The sequence below is a fragment of the Poecilia formosa genome, unplaced genomic scaffold (assembly GCF_000485575.1).
Source record: "Poecilia formosa unplaced genomic scaffold, Poecilia_formosa-5.1.2 Scaffold93, whole genome shotgun sequence".
NCBI lineage: Eukaryota > Metazoa > Chordata > Actinopteri > Cyprinodontiformes > Poeciliidae > Poecilia > Poecilia formosa.
In genome coordinates this window covers 1,910,501-1,928,979 of record NW_006800032.1, presented here as the reverse complement: position 1 = coordinate 1,928,979, position 18,479 = coordinate 1,910,501, and the positions used below count along the sequence as shown (strand labels likewise).

The following is an 18,479-nucleotide window of genomic DNA, read 5'->3' as shown; positions in this document are numbered from 1 at the left end:
TAGAGCTCAGTCTGCCCCCACTCAGCTCACTTCCACTCCAGCCTCTCTGTCTGTCCCACACTCACACACAGGCTGCTGGCCGGACACCGCTCACACACACCATGCGTACCTGTCCGGAGCCCATCCACCGCCCCGTCTTGGATTTTACTAAAGCTTCCGGCTGATAGGAACCAGGACAGCTGACCTGAAGGATAACGCGACCCGCTGAGATTTAACTTTTTTTTCCTCCTGGCTGCTTGTGCGGACTTGTGGAGCGGCGCGGTAAAGGTGAGCCGCGGAGACACGGCTGGAGGAAAAGTTCAGCTGCTGCTTCACAGCGCGGTGTTCGGTTTAAATAATGTGCTGCTAAACAGCATCGGCGGAACCGTAGGCTGTAATAAGGTCTTGTTGTCGCGGCGGCAACCTGCAGTTTATCATTTTATGGTAGGTGATGAGACATTCAGATGGAGGTGATTTGAAGTCTTTCGGTAGAAATATTTGGTCTGCTTCGACGGAATGTTTTGTCCTAAAAAGTATTTTTAATTAAATTTTGATTCGTTCATTAACTTTTAAGATGTAGTTAAAACTGTTAAAATGACCACACACACAAAAAAACACGAAACAAAAAAATATGCATCTTTCCTTTAAAAGTAATACAGCCTACTTAGCTAGTCTCCAATTGTTTATCCTAGATATTTTAACTAAGCGTAAACAGAGAATGTAGACTGAAAAGAAAAACTTTCCTCTCTCTCTCCCTCTGTGTGTGTGTGAGAGAGAGGGGGGAAGAGAGAGAGAGAGAGTGTGTGTGTGCGTGTGTGTGTGCAGACCTACCTTTTAAACAGGAGCTACCTTATTGGGTCAGTCTTGGTCACATGTAAATGTCGGAACGTCATTTAAAACGTAAAAGCTTCAAATAGGCTTTCCTCGAGGATTTCTCGTTGTCCATCGATTAGCTAAAGATTGTATTGTATTTACCTCACAGTGAAAACCTGCAGAGCTTGAATAGCCGCTCCCACACTCTCACAAACACACACACACATAAATCTACACCAAGGCAACAATTAATATCACCCAATTTAGTTAAAACAGCTTCCAAAGAGACTCCAACCAATCAGCGCCGAGCTGCGGACCTCGCGCTTTACGTGCGCGACTTATCAGCGGCGTGCACGTTTCACGCGCTCTCTTCAAAGGCTTTGAGTTTATCAGTGGCTGTTTTTATCAGATCAGGCCTCAGAGGATCTGCCCCGTCCCCCTCTCTCTCTACACAAATCACTGCCTTGATCTGAGCTGCTGTCTTGCTAATGTGATCCTGATCTGGAGCTTCTCACATCTTCCCTTGTGACAATAAATTGAATTAAAGGAGTGAAAATAAACTGAATATACATGGCGTGGTACGGAACAATCCCACACTGCAGATTCCCTTAATTGGAATGAGTAGAAAAATTAAAGTATGACACTATTTGTTTGTGTTCAGTTTCAGATTATGTAAACAGTAAAGTCAGTTTATTATTTTTGGTTGTGCCGTTTTGAGCATGTTTACAGTTGCAGAATAAAGATTTTTGTGAAAATGCAAACTGTTCCTTTGTCTTTAAGTTTCACTGCTGTTGCTTTTGTTTTCCCTGTGTTTATTGGCTGGAACGAGCTCCGGCAGAGGATTTTCCGTGCTGTACGATTGAATACTTGGCCTACAACAGCTGCTAGTGGACTCTGCCTTGAGAAGTTTTTCCCCATATTTGCTTTATTTATGTAGTTTTTGCTCTTCTCTCTGTTTCCCATGTCAACACCCCTTGATATTTTAGAGACGGATTTCACCAAGTAAAATTAAGCCTGAAAATAAAAAGACAAAATAATCCAAATGGAAAATAGTACGACTTAATGCACTTAGTTAAATTTATCCTAATGTGAATTCTTCAAGTTGAAGTTGCGTTTTACATCTCATGCTGAATTTCTTGTGTGCGTTGCACTGATATTCTCCTGATTTGCTGCAGGACTTTGTGACTGTGGGCCGGGCCATGCGCGTTGACCTCTGAGTGTGAGCTCTTTGTGTTTGCGTCCCGTGTGAACTGGAAGCCATCATGAGGAGCAGCTCTCACATCCTGCCTCTCGGTGTGCTCACTGCTCTGCTGCTGTCTCAGGTCTGCTCGGGCATCAAATGGCTGTAAGTATCCTCTACAATCCTACCGTCTTGTTCCATAAGCAGAAAGTGTGTGTGTTTTTTTTGTTTTTTCCCCCACCAGCTTAACGTGTAAACTGTTTTCACTGAAGATTTGGAACTTTGTTTGCTGGATGTTTTCGGAAAGTGGAAAAGCTCGCGGCAGCTTGGAAACAGACACCAGCTTTCCGTGAATTTCCACTGTGTTTTCCGTGTGTTTGTATTCGATGATGGGGGGAGAGCGACTGAGCCGCTGGTTATCGAAATTACAAAGGAAATCGTAATTGTTTCATTACTTGTAATGCGGCCTAAAGTAAAATCTTACACAATTTATGCCGCACGTTTTCACGTCGGAGACGGCGAACGTGACGAATTCTGGCGGCAGAAGAAGAACAGGAGGGCAAAATGAGTTGGCGCCGCGGTGGTGTCACCGCTTTCTGTGTGTAGTCTAGTTAGGCCTCAAATTATAAAAAATGGCTCGCTGTAGCTGGAAGACGCAATGCCGAGGCTGATTGCTTTTACTCGCTGTAATGTAAAAGCAAACAACCAATTTTCACAAGAGGTTTGGAAAGTCCATAAAATTCCCAGTTTGCTATTTTAGATTTAGTTTATGTTTGAGGTGAACGTTTGCTATTTTCTTCTTCTTTTTTGCAGAGTTTACAGAGATGCACTGATGTGATTTCTGATTTTGTTGCAGCTCAAACCCGCTCTTTTTCATTCTGTGTATTTTCCCGGATAACTTTAATGCATATAAACTCATTTGTGTAAAATGAGCTGGTTTGATAACCTTAAGTGAAAACACAACAACGTAAAGTTGTGTGGTACAATATAGATTTTTAAAATAATAAAAAAAGGACGTTTATAGCATGATTAAATCACTTTTATTTAAATAAAGGGCCAAAAGAATTTCACACTGTTTCTGAAAGAAGACAACTTATTTATTATTACGTTTGGTGCCGTTATGATTTTAATGTGTAGACCTAAGCAAAATGAAAAAGGTATTTTTAACTGCTTATTGCACAGAATACGGTCTCGTTTTGCTGTGTGTGTTTTTGGCCGCTCTACTAGTCACACTTTTTGCTGCTTTAGCTTGACAGCCGTGGTTTTAAGGCAGCACTACCTTGATAATGAGGCTAGTTGGTTTTGTTTGAAACTGACAGATTAAGCGATCTGAATCTGTCTTAAAGTGAGGGGAAACGTGTGCAGCAACGGGTTGGGGAGGGAAGCACAGCTCTACTCTCCACAGAGTTGGGAAAAACGCTGAAAGTCTGAAAGACTGAAACAGGTTTCACGGTTTTGAAAATATAACTTTTCAAGTCAAGTTTATCTGTACAGCACACTTCAGCAACAAGGCAGGTTAAAGTGCTTTACGTCATAAGAACATAATGCATGTTTTTTGCTAGTTTCACCAATTATGAAACCAGAATAAAACATTATATTTTGACAAATGACATCATCACAAACGCCAAAAAAATAATCAGAATCAAATTAGCGGTGAGGGAGGTTGACTTAGAATAATAATAATAAAAAAATAACAATAAAAGTGATGATTAAAACTATTTGTTACTTCTTTTTTTTAGGTAACTGCGTGGTACGGCTTTCACAGCGCCACAAATATTTCTCCTGAAAAATATTCCTATTTGAAATAAGCTTCTTCAGGACGCCACACAGTTAGAGACGTGTGATTTATATCACTAAACTGCACATAGAAACGTCATGTAATCACATTTTCGAATTTACCGATATTTGTTGATGCTCTCGCGAAAAAACAGTAAAAAAAACAAAACATTTACATTAACTGGAATTTCTCGTGACAACAATAAATCAAAATTCTTATCATGACAACAAATCTGTCATGATAATTGATACAACCCCTAAATAAAATATTAAAGATATATATTGATCAACGTTCCAGTTATCACAAATGAAGGGGAAAGCTTCGATTTAAAATAACTCAGTGTTTCGACAGTTTTGCTATTTTCTATTAGTGAACCTTAAAAACTGAACACTGCCTGTTTGGCTCTGACTCTGGGGATGCAGAGTAGAACCTTGGTATTGTGTAAAATTTGTTTCAACAGAAAAACAACAAAACAAAACTAGAAAATATGCATCAGTTCATGCATCAAAACATGCGTTACTTCCAGTTTCAATCACCGGCTGATTGATTCCTGCTTCACTGTGTGTGTTTGTCGTGAATCCTCGCCGTTGTGCGTTCCCTGTGGCTGCAGGACGCGCTGGCAACACCTCAGCAGGTGTGCCGGTGAGAAGCCTGGATGCCATGTGGTGAATCTAAGTGGGAAAGCTGCAGAGCCCCGATCGCGCTCAGCAGCACAACTCAAAACAGATGCAGCTGTAAACACCTGCGAGTGCTGGCTCGGTTCGAGCCCGGCTCAGTCGCACCGAATCGCCAGGCACATAGCGGCGGCCCCCCTAATGCGGAACAGGCGCTGCGAGCTCGGTCCCTAACCTGCTTTAATGTCTGAGATCGTTACAAACCGAATCCGTCCAACTTCTCATTGTCTGTGCTCTGCTGATTCATGTCAGACTGAAGCCGCAGAGGACCACACTTCCTGCGCTGGGAGCTTCTCTGGATGTTTTCTTTCACTTTTTTCTTCTTTTTTTGGCACATCTTCAGTGTTTGAACAAAAGAAAATGCCTGCGCCAAGACGAAGTCACTTGTATATTATGAATATGCATCTGACTTTACTTTGCAGGGTGTGATAGACCCGTGCTTTTCTGTCTGTGCGTGCCAGAGCAGGGGTTAAAGTGTAGGCAAAGACAGAAATCAAACACTTGGCACAATGAAAGGAATAAATCTCGCAGTTTTATCCTCATAAAAGTAATACTTTCGCACATCAAGCAATCAATATATTTTAACCATCACCATAATCAAAATATGCGGAGTAATCCAGTCAACAATAAGCTATAAATCAGTTAATCCCATTATAAATTAAAATGAGAGCAATCATTTACATTTGCGTGCTTGTTTGTCTCGTTTGCTTAATCTTTAAAGAGATGCTCCACTTTAATGTTATTAAAAAGCCGCCATTTTTGAAAAATGCTGCAAACATTTCACATGGTACAAAGTTTTCACATTTTGTTTTGGTTTTACAAAAGTCCAAACAGGCAGTTTTGCCAGTTTTCCCTGGCTGAGCCTCATGTTTTGAAGGGCAATTTTGTATTATTTTTACTCCATAATCAATTGTACTTATTCTTTCGGTTGTTTCATGTATTTGCTTTGGATGTTTAAAATGTCTACCAGTTTCAGAAATAAATGTCAGAAATCAATGTTCTTTTTTTCAACCTTTGAGAGGTGTACTTGCATCAATATGCCATTATTATTATTTTAAGAGTTAGAAAAATGGTCTCAAAACGACAACATCATCGTTTTTTATCTTCTGGCCAAATGCGCTAACATTTCAGGCTTAACACGGAGCGTATCACGAGAACACACTGACTGAAAGTGCGTTTGTTTTTTTTTTCTCTGGCTGTTTGCAGAGCGCTGTCACACACACCCGCCTCTAGACCCGTCAACCAGACGCAGCACTGCAAGCTGCTCCCCGGCATGGTGTCCTCCCAGGCGCAGCTGTGCCGCAGCAACCTGGAGCTCATGCAGACCATCATCCAAGCCGCCCGCGAAGTCAAGAAAACGTGTCAGAAGACGTTCGCCGACATGCGCTGGAACTGCTCCTCCATCGAAATCCCCGTCAACGCCACCAAGTATCGGCCGGACCTGGAGAGAGGTACGGCTGGCGTCGAGAGAGAGAGAGAGAGAGAGAGAAACCGCTGTGTTTCAAACATGGATGGGCATTTATCGTATCGTTTATCACTTGTCGTGATAAGTTCAAATTATTGCCCATATTATTAGTTTTACTATTTTCTTCACAGTTTTTTTTCATTGAGATTATCAATAAACATCAATAAATTTGGAAAATATGATTAAATTAAATTACTATGTGCATTTAGTGACACTAATCATACTTCTTTCTTTGACTGGTGTCCTAAAGAAGCACATCACACATTTTTTCGAGAGCAGTATTTGTGTTTGTGGAGCTCTGATTGCTGCGCCATGCAGTCACAGCTAAAGTTCCCCTAAAAGAGAATGAATAAATTATTATTTTTTGTCAATTTTATCATTATCACAATAGTACCACAAAATATCGTGATACAATTTTAAGTCCACATCGCCCAGCCCCTGTTCCAAATCAAAGCAAATATTTAAAGCCAGACTCGTTTGGATTAAAAGCACGTTTTCCATGATCGCCGTATAATTTTGCTGCCAGGAAAATAATTCCCATCGCTTTAACACGAAGAACCCCTAGAAAGGAATTGAACCGAGGCTGTTACTTGGTGTGGTAATTTGGCTTGGTATGTCTGAAAGGCTCAGTTTTCTCAGGCCGCATGCCTGCTTGAACTGCAGTTTGATCCAGCAGTTTCCCATCGCCAGAGAACCTTGAAACAGTCAGTGGTAGTTTCAGGGACGGCGCGTCGGGAAAAGCGAGGAGGCGTTTTGGGGCGTACAGCGCTCATTGAACAGGACATGGCTGCCTTGGGGTAAACGAGCAGTCTGCACCGGACAGGAAATGGCTCATCGCTGACCGGGCCTGGCTTTGATCTAACCGTGATTTCTTCCCGTACCTCCGATTGCTCCCATGCTTTGACATAATGTGTGCGCACGTCACTGCCAATCACATCGGCGCTCACTCTACATTACAGCATGAGAACCAGTCGTTGTGCATGCAGGTCTCTGCTTTTTTGCTCTAACAAAACCAAAGAAAGCACATAAGAAAAGTTAGAACAGACATTAGAGAGGCAGAATAAGAAGCAGAGCGGGTTTAAATATGGCTATCAAAAGTGGGCTTTTTATCCTTTTTCCTTGATATTTTCATCTGAGCATCTTTAAATGAGTGAATCTTGTGAGCATCTTTAAATGAGTGAATCGTGATGAAAGCTGCAATGTAATGCTTTTAATTGTTTTTATACAGAGCCTTGCAGAGGCAGGCCTTAAGTCAGGGGTGTCAGACTCATTTTCATTTTGGATCACATCAAGATTGGATCACAAAACAGTCGGCTGCGGCAAATTGTATCTATAAAACCCTTTAACTAACTGTTAGACTGTTAATAAATAGCTGCCTCTGTTTGATGAGTTCTTAGAATTAAATATTTGTGAAAATAGAAACTTATTGAAGATGAAAACATTGATTTCATTCATAAAATGATGTTTAAGCACACAACTGTTTTTTTGAAGTCTCTAGCACAAAGAGGTCCACATAAAAAGTTATCGTGGGCCCGATTTGGCCCCTTTTCTGTGAGTTTGACACATCAGTTTTCTAAGAGTGAAATCTGAAAAGTGTGGTGTGCATTTGACTTTACACCCCAGCTCAGTCAACTCATGATAGAGCCACATTTTGTTGCATTTACAGCTGCAGGTCTTTTAGTGTATGTCTCTAACAACTTTGCACATCTAGGCACTGAATTTTGTACCTAATCAAACCTCAAGCTCAGTCAAGCTGGCAGGAGAGTCTGTGAATAAACGTTGATGAGGTCACTGTAACACCTGAGCATGGTTTGATTCAAATATATTTTCTTACTGCATGTCAGTGGTTGTTGTCCTGCTGGAAGGTGAAGCTCTATCCCCTTTTGCAGCCATTTTTAAATCCAGCATAATTATTTGCTGGATTTAAAGAAGAAAAACATTTGTGTTTTTCTTCTTGCAATAAAAATAATTGATGGTAGTGGTTGTTGAGTTAACACAATGTGAAAATGTTGCAGGAGTGTGATGACTTTTTCAAATAAAACGTGTCTCCCTATGTCAGGGTGTACAAGTTTTTGTAAACTTGAGGGCACTGAATAATTTTATTGTCTGTTATTTTCTTATCTTCTGAACAATTAAATGCAAATTCAATAATTTACTGAAACAAAGTGGAAAAGAAAAAAAATTATTGTAGGTAGAAAAAAGGGTATTTTCTCCTAATACAGGGAAGTTGTTCTGTTTCGGAACTTTCTGGGTGAAATGTTTTATAATTTGTTGGTCCAGAAAATGTTTTTAATCTATTTTTAGCAACAAATACAAAAACTTTAAAGCCCAAGTTTGTACTTTTGAGTAAATAGTTGCTGGACGTTTGTGACATGACTTGGGCTGCAACTAACGATTATTTTAGAAGTCGAGACAATAAATCAGTAAAGATATTAGTTAAATTTTCCATTTAACCACTTATGCCTTTTTTATATAATATATAATATATTAGAAACACAAACAATAAACCAAATAATTCAAGAGAAGAAGATAAACATTTTATTGCCTAAAATGCTGTGGCAGGTGAAATTAAAACTGTTCCACTTGAGGGGTTTGGATAGAACATGTGTGCAGTCAAAAATGATTTATTGTAAATGCAAAATATATATGCATATATTTTTCAAATTACTGATCTGAATGTGCTGATATCATCTCAATGCAGTTAGCGATCAATCGATTAGTAAATTAGTTGACGATTATTTCAATAACTGATTCATCACAATTAATTGTTTAAGCCCTAAATCATGATATTAAAATAAAAGTTAAAAAACAAGTAAAAAAAATTAGGTCCATTTGCGGCCAGAGAGGCCACACAAACGTTGTTCCTAATACTCTGATGCGTCTCTCAGGAACGAGGGAGGCCGCCTTTGTGTACGCGTTGTCGGCGGCGACCATCAGCCACACCATCGCCCAGGCCTGCACCTCCGGGGATCTACGCACGTGTACGTGTGGCCCCATCCCCGCAGAGATCCCAGAGCCCGGCTACCGCTGGGGCGGCTGTGCCGACAACCTCAACTACGGCCTCTTCATGGGCTCCAAGTTTTCAGACGCCCCCATGAAGATGAAGCGCTCCGGGTCCAGTGCCAACAAGCTGATGCAGCTTCACAACAGCGAAGTCGGGAGACAGGTAAGCGGGTGTTAGAGAGGAGGAGTTCTGCACAGTTGTTCTTTCTAGATGTGGTGAGTTAATCCAGATTCGTTGGTGTTCAGGCACTGAGAGAGGCGCTGGTGATGAAGTGTAAATGCCATGGTGTTTCTGGGTCCTGCTCCATAAGGACCTGCTGGAAAGGCCTCCAGGACCTCCGGGAGATCGCCATGGACCTGAAGTCCAAGTACCTGTCTGCTACCAAGGTGGTTTACCGGACCATGGGCACGCGCAAGCAGCTTGTCCCCAAAGACATTGATGTCAGGCCGCTGCGGGAGAATGAAATGATCTATTTGCACAGCTCCCCTGACTTCTGCACCAAGAACGAAAAACTGGGTTCTGTTGGGACGCAGGACAGGTAAGAGCAGCATTTGGGTTTCTGTCTCTTTCATTCCTAAAACGACCTGTTCAGCTCCACGTACCGTTACTGTCACTGTCACTGTCGCAGCAGTGAGGCAAAATACCACAAATTAGCCTGCCATCTGATTTACTCAAAAGTATAAAGTGTTAAAGTACTGATCCAAAGGCTTTTATTTAAACTGAAAAGTAAAACTATTAATCGGCTTAATCATGATGATTAAAATAATCAACTAATCTATTATTTGATTTGTAGTTACAGTATATTTGTTAAAAAAAAGGCACTTGCTGAAAAATAACATGTCCAGAGCAGTAATTAAGCCAAAAATGTAATACATTTTGCACTACTGATAAAAAGAAAATAAAGCTTTAGTTTCACCAAGTTTTGTAAAAATAAATAAAAAAAAATAAAATAAAATGTTCCTATTAAGCAACTTTTGCTTTCTAAATGCGAATCAGTTAATCTAAAAAAAATAATTAGCCTACACTGTACTGATGCTAAGTTGTGCAGAAAGGACAGAGCTTTTCACATGTTAATATTAAATGCATCTTTTTAGCTGCAGATGCATCGTTTGCAATGATCAAGCAAACAATAAATGAATGATAAGTTATTGAATTTTATTAACTGAAACTCACATTTTAGCGCATAAATTTGAATTTGTTTTTTTTGTTTGTGCGTCTTTTAATCTATTTTTGTAACCATCTGCTTAGCTTGTATCGATCAAGAAATGTTTCCAAACAGCTGATTTATTTTCTTCTCAATCTTCTAACCAAGCGATCAGGGCTGAGTTGTTTTTAACCAGCAGTGCTCAGAAAACAGGTGGGAGACGGTGTTGGCACCAACTCACTGATCCACAGGAACTAACTTTTATCCCCTTCATCGCAACATGAAAACTTTAGCCGTTAATGACTGAAACTGCAGAGGCGTGTTTTTCAGATCAGGATAAAAACTCACCAGCCTTTTTATAACTTGTGGACCTTTGGAGTTTTGTGGAGGGACAGAGCGAAGCATTTCTAATGGGCTGCATTTTTTCCAAAATAATCATTTTGTCATATCACTTTGAAGTAGTCAGTTCATATTTTATGTTAACTTGAATCATAATGGATTTTAAACCATCAGCGCTTGATTAAAGCCATCTGTGGAGAAGCAAAGAAAGAGAGAAGAAAAGAAAGAAAGAAAAGGAGGAAGGAAGGAAAGAAAGAAAGAAAGAATAAAGAAAGTAGAGCCTCCTCTGACTGAACTGATTATAATACGGTTTCACAGTGTAAATGCTGTAAAATAATCACATTTATGGCTAAAACCTCGGGATTTAATCACGCCCACAGCTGTTTCATCTCTTCTATCGCCACAAAAACAAAAGAACACGGAGGTCTAACATGTATTTTCTATAACAACATTATCACTTATAGCTTTATTACATAAAAGCACGACTCTTAATCTCGTGATTTGCCTGTACGGCTTTGTGGCTCCGTCTCGGACTCCCCGGTGGAAACGTTAACCACGTCGAGCGTTTGTTTTTTAGTTCGCCCAAAGAACCTTGACGAGGTCCGGAGATAAACGCTACAGTTTTTAGCACAGCTTTTTGCTGGAGGCATCACTGTTCAAAGCAATGTTTGAGGTAAAAAAAAACAAAAAAAACAAATCCATCATAACCTCCGATGGGTTCTGGGTTAGATTTGTAAGCGTGACTCATATCAGCACCAGACAAAGGAGGAAATGACCAGTCCCGAACGTCTGCTCATCCAGGAAGTGAGCTCCAGCGAAACGCCGCCCGCCGTGCCTTTCAGCGGCGTTTATTTTCCAGGCCCGGCTGATAAAAAGCGGAGTGCCGTCTGCGTTCCCCACCGCCCCCCCGTCTGAGCATGTGCCGCTGAAAAGGCCACTGTGAATGGAGCGCTTGTGTTGTTATCTAAAACAATTACTAATGGAGTTATTCTTAGCGCCGAGGGCCCCTGGAGCTGATACTGCTCTGAGTGGGCGGCAGAAACGGGGATCTAGCCAACGGCGGCCAGAGATAAAGATGGACCCACGCCGTGCTCGTTTTCGGAGAAGACATCAGGCAGGAGAGAACCCGTAGAATCACAGATTTAATTAAAAGTCGCTAATTTAAACGTCTCTCTGTTGCAGAGGATTACAAACAAAGGAGTGGAAGCAAAAAGTCCAGATTGGCTCCTGTGTCGACGTTTTGTTTCCTTTTTTTACGGATCACAATGAATCTTTCATCCTTCAGGAGGCAGAGGATGGTACCTTGGTACAGACGCCATCACTGCCATATTAGGGCCGTCTGAGCAGCTGACAGATTTGTTTTGTTGTAAATGTCATATAGAACACATGACTGTTAAATCATGAGTCCTGCAGTCTTGTGCCACTTATCACAGATAAGCAGAGGACCGGCTTAATGTGGAGGACACTTTCAGAGTGCAGTGCATGGTGATAACACACCAGAAACACAGCTTATAACATCATGCTTTATACTCACAAGTGTTTACACTATGACCGCCACGTCGTTACTGGCTGATACTCGACCTGTTGGGCATGTGTGACGCTCTCGTTTTCTTGAGCTGAGATTTGTTTTTAAGATTTTAAAGAAAGCCAATAGTTCCTATCTTGAAACTGAACGTGAAGAATGCACTTCACTTATAACTGTTATTGTTTTCTATAACTATATTTTTTTTGTATTTCATTCATTTATTCATTTGTTTTTTGACTTCTGAGGCCAGGTGAAATCTGTGGTGAAAAAGCACCAGGAGCCACAAATAGACCCCAGAAATTTGCATTTTGGTTTGATTGTAATGCAGCAGGATTGTCATTCAAGGTAGCATTAAAAAGATCTAAAAACGTTTTAAACTTGACTTGCTGAAACTTGCAGATACCATATATAATAGGCCACAGCTAAAAGTTAGTTGTTCTATGTTATTTCAGAGAGGTCTGCAGAGCAATGGATGTTGTTCTGGGAGTTTTGGGGGGGCAGTCCGGTCTTGGGAAAGTTCACTTTTGTGTCATGATTTTTAGTGATATTTTAGTGACTAAGGTCACCGAGAAGTTAAAAATTTGACTGTAAAATATTTTTTAAATGATTTTTGTTCTGTGTTGCTTTATTTGGACCTATGACAGATGTCTGAAGCACAGAGGGGGTATTATGTATTTTCCAGACACACGGTGCCATTTTATAGCACAATCAATTAACTATGTGACCTTCAGTTGTTATGAAAATACTGTCTATACAGAAAAACTATTTTAAAATATTACGGCCATTTCTGACGCCTTGAAATTGGCCTCTGTCTCTTTAAGAAGCTCCTACTATTTCCGACACTCCATCTTTAACATGTCAGCACAGCAATACTTCTCTGTGATGCCGTTTGCAGTTGTTATTAGGAATGTTGTAGTTTGTATGATAAGCTCAGGTGTTTGCTAACCTGTGGGTAAATAGGCGGAGCATTGTATGAACAGGCATTTAGGCACTTCTGATTGGTTGCCATGGGAGATTCAATGATTTCTGATACATGCACAAATGTATCAGAGCAAAACTCCAGTTAAGTTTTTGAAGAGGGAATAACGTTATAAAATGACATAACGCTCTAAAAAGTCAACTTTGAAAATTATGCCCCTGTTAAGAGGACATACATGAAAAAATAATAATAATATTGGATGGCATCTATTGATACCAAAGCTAAAATTGTCCAGAACTAAACAGTTTGTGTTCTCCCACATAAAAAAATCACCAGAGGAAATTGCTGCCTCTCTGTAGCCATCTAATTTCTGATTTCAAGCGTGCCAGCAGTAATCTGCGTATTTCTTTTCTTAACACCATAGTTAACTTCGTTCTTCCCTTTCTGCCAGCAAAAAAAAACAAAAAACTATCGCCTGCTTAGTGAAAATCCAAGTGGGATTCTGCCAGCATTCCCAATAGATGAAATGGGATCACTTGCTGCATTGACTTGTCATGTCCTGGAAAGACCTGATATTTTGACCTTGAGCAGAATCCTGATGTTTGCATCTAGCCCTGCAGACGTTTTGTCCTCTTTCTCCTGACTCTTCTAACCAGTGTGGCGGCCCGCTGGCTCCCTCTGATGCAGCAAACCTGACGCTCTCAATCCTCGCTCTCCCTGCCTCCCTCCTGCAGCGGTCATTAGTTTAGAGGCTCTTTTACCCGGCTGGTCATTAACACCCCGCCACCATAAAACCAAACAGTTACGTTCGGAGGGGCGAGCCAAAGAAAGGGAGGGTCGTGTCCCGTTTGATTTATGACAGGACTATTCTTTGCTCATTCGGGATGCCTCCGGGCCTCTGGAATGAGAGGCGCCAAAGCAGCCATTGCTCAAAGACAACAAAATGGACGAAAAAAATGTCTGGAATAAAGAGAGCACGAAAGGTTAAAGCCCAACAGTCGGTCACAACCTCTCAGAAGATTATCGAAGGGCCTGCGAGGGGGCGCAGGAGTTTTTTTTTTAAAGAATTACAGTGTAAATTAACCCTTTCATGCATGAATTATGATCCTTTGTGTCAGGATTTTTTTTCCAATTTTTTAAAAATTATTTTCTTAAGGCATAAAAAAGGTAGGAAAAATAAATAAATAAAATGTTTTCATTTTATTTTTTTAGGTGATCAACTGTAATTTTCTCCAAATACAAAGTTGTTATTTGAAAAATACATCAGTAGTGTTGTTCTTCAGGGCTTATCTGATGTCACAATATTTTTTTTACCTGCCAGAGTCGTCTACAGTAGAAGGAGGGACCGGGTCGGTTCCCATGCTTTTTTGTCTGTTGGCCATATTGGATTTAACAAAGATAATTTCTTGCATTTGCAGCTGATGGCCAGCAGTTGATGGTGTATTTTATGATGCATTAGTGTCCACTTCAGTGGTCTGTGTGCATTTAAAACATAAAAATCCACAAGAAGCACAAGAACATGGCTTTTAGACAGCTGTCCACCGTAGTGACCACTGTGCATGAAAGGATTAATTGAGTTGAAAGGGATTTAAAAAACATTCATTCACCTCATTCTAACTAGAGATAGAAAAATCTATTTTCCAAAGACAGAAACATTTTTAGGTACAATCCTCTGAAACCCCTTAAAAAGTGTTCAGAGATCAGCTTCTGCTATAATTCAGACGTTCTGTAATTGATTCCAGACATAGGAGCAGTTTGTAGCAAAGACCTCTTCCTCAGTTCAGATTGGACCCTCGGGACCACGAGAAGGTATAGGTAAAACCTCACCGTCTGGTGGTCGATTTAGCTTAGCAGATACGTACGTAGATTTCCAAAAATGGATTTATAAATCTGTGATTTAGTCTTCTGGTAGAGACCAGCTCAGAGAAAAAGAAATCTGTGGAGAGAGCTTTGAGATTTGTTATAAGTCTAAGACAGCCATGCTAGGCCGAGTCTAACATGCAGAGAATGAGATGCATGTTTCCAACATGTACAACCTCTTATAAGCTATTCTTCCCTGGCTTCAAATGGGAACAGGGTTGATTTCTGGGGTTGCACTGATTACAGTTTTCTGAATACCGATTTTTTTTAAACCAATACCAAATTTGGCTGCCGCAGATTTTTTTGTTTGTTTGAAAAGTGACTAAATATAGCGACAATAGTTGCAAAGTTGGCATCGGTGGGGTGACTGTTGTTAACCAGACGTGTTAAGCATTCTTAAAACAAACCTGCTTATACAATCAGACCCATTCAATAAATTAAAACATTAAAAAGTTAACTTATGTCAGAGACTGTATCAGTCTTTATGCATGTTAATTACAATAATTTTCTGCTTACGGCCAATAAAAACGTTTAAAATTAGAATAGTGCATAGACCATTAAAAAAACTACTTTTAAAAACAGAAACGTTAATGAAAAGTATGTTTAATACCTGCTTAAAGGTTATTTTTGTAGTTGTACTGTCATTGTTTGCTAAAACCAAACGTACCTTCAGTACTCTTTGAGTTTGCTTTTATTTGTTGTGCCATAATGTATTTTTATTTTTGCTATTTTAGATGTGAAAATGTTTTATTTTAAAATATTTTCACTGAGGGGGAGTCTTCCCATTTTTTTTATTTTATTTTTCTTTTTGTTTTTGCAGGCAGTGCAACAAAACATCCGTCGGCAGCGACAGCTGTGACCTGATGTGCTGCGGCCGCGGCTACAACCCCTACACGGAGACGCTGGTCGAACGCTGCCACTGCAAGTACCACTGGTGTTGCTACGTGACCTGCAAAAAATGTGAGCGCAACGTGGAGAGATACGTCTGCAAGTGATCCACTGGCGGGCGGCCCCCCCGTCGAGCCCTCTCTCCCTCCCCAGGCTACAGATTAACCAAAGCACTACAGTACCCAGAAGGCTCCAGTCTTCAGCTTTAGCATGCGTATCTCAACAAGAGTTGGTATATTCTTGTGCAGTATCCGTATCACGTTTCATCTCCAAAACTTCCAACTGGGCTTCAAGGTTTGTTGATGGGAAAAGTGTGGAAAGAGGACCATCCTAACGGGTGTTATCCGCTGTCATGTTAGTAATCGTAACCCCTCACCCTGTGACAGAGGTACGGAAAGCCAGTTTAAACATATCTCTAGTAAAAAGAAATAATATTGGATATTGGATTTTATGCTGGAGGATATGTTTGGCCTCCTTCCCTGGATATCAAAGGGCTCTCATGGATTCAGATTTTTTTTTTTTAGGTACTATCGAAACTATTTTTTTCTTTTCCTCTGGAGCAATACCCCACAGAGGAACACAAAGGGAAAACCTCACATACTTTTCAATCACGGATCATTTCTGTGGTTGATGCCTGGGACTCGTCACGTGCCCCGCCTGGACCATGACGTGCCTGATTCCCTGTGGAACGAGAGAAGAAATCAAAGAACTTTGTGAAACGGTGCATTATCTCAATTTCATGCAGGCAGATCAAAATATATTCTATTTTTCAGAGCATATGAGCGTAACTCATGGGTTTTGTAAACCACTTTTGCGTGGGTGTATATACTGTTATTTTGTATACTGAAATAAAGAAATAAGTATTTATAAAATATCCCATAGCCTCACAGACTCTTTGCATTTTAAATTAAACACCATTAAGAGTCATGTTGTTTCATACCATTTAAAGCAGCTGCAGTATATTTTGTATTAAAGCAGATCATCTCAGCATTTCCTCGCAGACATATTCATACCACTTGACCTTCAATATTATTTACTGGACTTTAATGTGAGAGACCAACACGAGGCAGTGCATGATTGTGAAGTGGATGGAGAATGATAAATGGGTTCAAATAAAAATCTGAAAAATGTGGTTTGGATTTGAATGAATTCTCTCTGCGTCAACGCTTTGGTTGAGAACAATTACAGCAGCAGCAAATCTTCTGGGGTATTTTTCTGCGTGTTTTGCACATCTAGAGAGGGACATTTAAGCCTTTTCTTCCTTTCCAATCAGCGCAGGCTCACTCACACAGTACAGAGAGATTATATGAACAGTTGATGTATGCTTAAGATTGCTGTCCTGCTGGAAATTTCCTTCTGACCAGCTTCCCTCTCCATGCGGCAGAAAAGCCGGTAAAGCGCTAATAGCTGACATAATTGTTCTCTTCACCTTTGCTAATTTTAAAAACGTTTAGTGCTCTTTGCGTCCATTAATATATAATTTCAGGACAAATCCTAAAATCGCTAATTTCCTTGACTGTTTTGCAAATTTCCCATTTAAAATAAAGTTTGACGTTGGTGTTTAAGTTTTGGTCACATAGACGTTTATATTCATGCTCTTCTTTTTTAAGATTATGTATCCTGCTTATGCAGCTCTTCTGTTTCCTCTCCTCAATTTCTCTGTTTTCCCCATATGACTTTATGTCAAATAAAAAATGCACTGGAACAAAATAAAACATGGACGGTGATATGAAGATATAGAGCATGTAAGTTATAATGTCAAAATTAAACTGGTGCTCGAGTGAAATCATTTGATTTGAAGCAGATGAAGCAGAAGCTTCATCATTAGCTTCTGCTAAATAGCATGTTGATGTAGCAGTTTAGCGTTAGCGCAGCTAATGTTTATGAGTTAGCACAACGAACCATTTATTTAGAGGGGCCACCACCATTTTTTATTCACAATTATTCACTTCTTTATGTTGGTCTATCACACAAAAGCCCAATGAAATACACTGAGGTTTCTGGTTCTGCAGTGATGAGACATGAAAAGATTTGTAACTGACTTGAAGGGTTCAACCTGACAGGCTGTTTGGATTATTCAACTGAACGTTTTGCCTTCTTATAAAGCATTAATAAAGCAACTATCTTATCTTTAGCCTTAACTCCTCAGCTTCCTATCTGTGTGAGACCCCCACTTCCGGCTGTAACATGAAATAAGCCAAGTTGATTTTTTTTTTTGCTAACATAAAGGCTTAGTTCTGCCTGCCTGAAACAACAGTCCTCTAAGGGGGCTGCTTATGATTTTTAGTGGTAGATTTCTAAATTTATGAAAGCTGAAAAATTCAGAGTATTTCCCTTCCCTCACTAAAAAGAATCAATCTTATGCGAACCTCCTCACCAGCACTTTTTTTTTAAAACCGCATATTCAATGACTAAGGAGTTGCTTCACAGCTGTAATCATCTTTTTTTTCTCTTTTATTGCGTTCTTGGCTTCAAACCCAGGTTAAGCGGATCCCATTAGGCGGATCTATTTCAGGTAATGAAAAGAAATGTGACTCCACATCCAAAGCCAAGGCCCTGAATACACAAACTTATTTAATGTTCCAACAGGAAAGCAATGACGATGCATGCTAACAATGTGACTGGGTGTTGGAACCGAGCAGCAAATGCTTAGAGGGCTCACACCGACAGAGATGAGTTTAACAGGGAGGGCATCGTTTATTTTGGGGCCGGAAGGGAAGGAAATAAATCTACGTAGCTGAACATAGACAACAACACAGTAGATTATAGGCTATTTGTTAGCAAGCTTAACGTTCTGTATAGCTCGTCATCTTTTAGCTAACATTACCAGCATCCAACAGCTTTACTCAACTCATTCGGTTATTTTGGGGGGAAAACTGTGCCAAGTTCTTTGTTGGTTTTGCGGCCATGAT

At 40.2% G+C, this 18,479-nt stretch overlaps 1 protein-coding gene across 1 annotated transcript; it reads left to right on the top strand.

The window, feature by feature from the left end:
* LOC103142118 (protein Wnt-11-like) lies at positions 1 to 17,132 on the top strand. Its single transcript, XM_007558008.2, has 6 exons — positions 1 to 267; positions 1,968 to 2,137; positions 5,630 to 5,874; positions 8,777 to 9,054; positions 9,138 to 9,430; positions 15,500 to 17,132. Exons 2-6 carry the CDS (start codon positions 2,055 to 2,057, stop codon positions 15,672 to 15,674), a joined length of 1,074 nt encoding a protein of 357 aa, XP_007558070.1. The 5' UTR covers positions 1 to 267; positions 1,968 to 2,054; the 3' UTR covers positions 15,675 to 17,132.
* The last annotated feature ends 1,347 nt before the right edge of the window (positions 17,133 to 18,479 follow it).

What these genes read in the sequence shown, in the direction of transcription:
- LOC103142118 (XM_007558008.2), top strand. Translation starts at nt 2,055, where the DNA reads ATGAGGAGCAGCTCTCACATCCTGCCTCTCGGTGTGCTCACTGCTCTG. An exon ending in TCGGCCGGACCTGGAGAGAG is followed by an intron (nt 5,875 to 8,776) that starts GTACGGCTGGCG and finishes TGCGTCTCTCAG; the next exon opens with GAACGAGGGAGGCCGCCTTT. An exon ending in ACAGCGAAGTCGGGAGACAG is followed by an intron (nt 9,055 to 9,137) that starts GTAAGCGGGTGT and finishes GTTGGTGTTCAG; the next exon opens with GCACTGAGAGAGGCGCTGGT.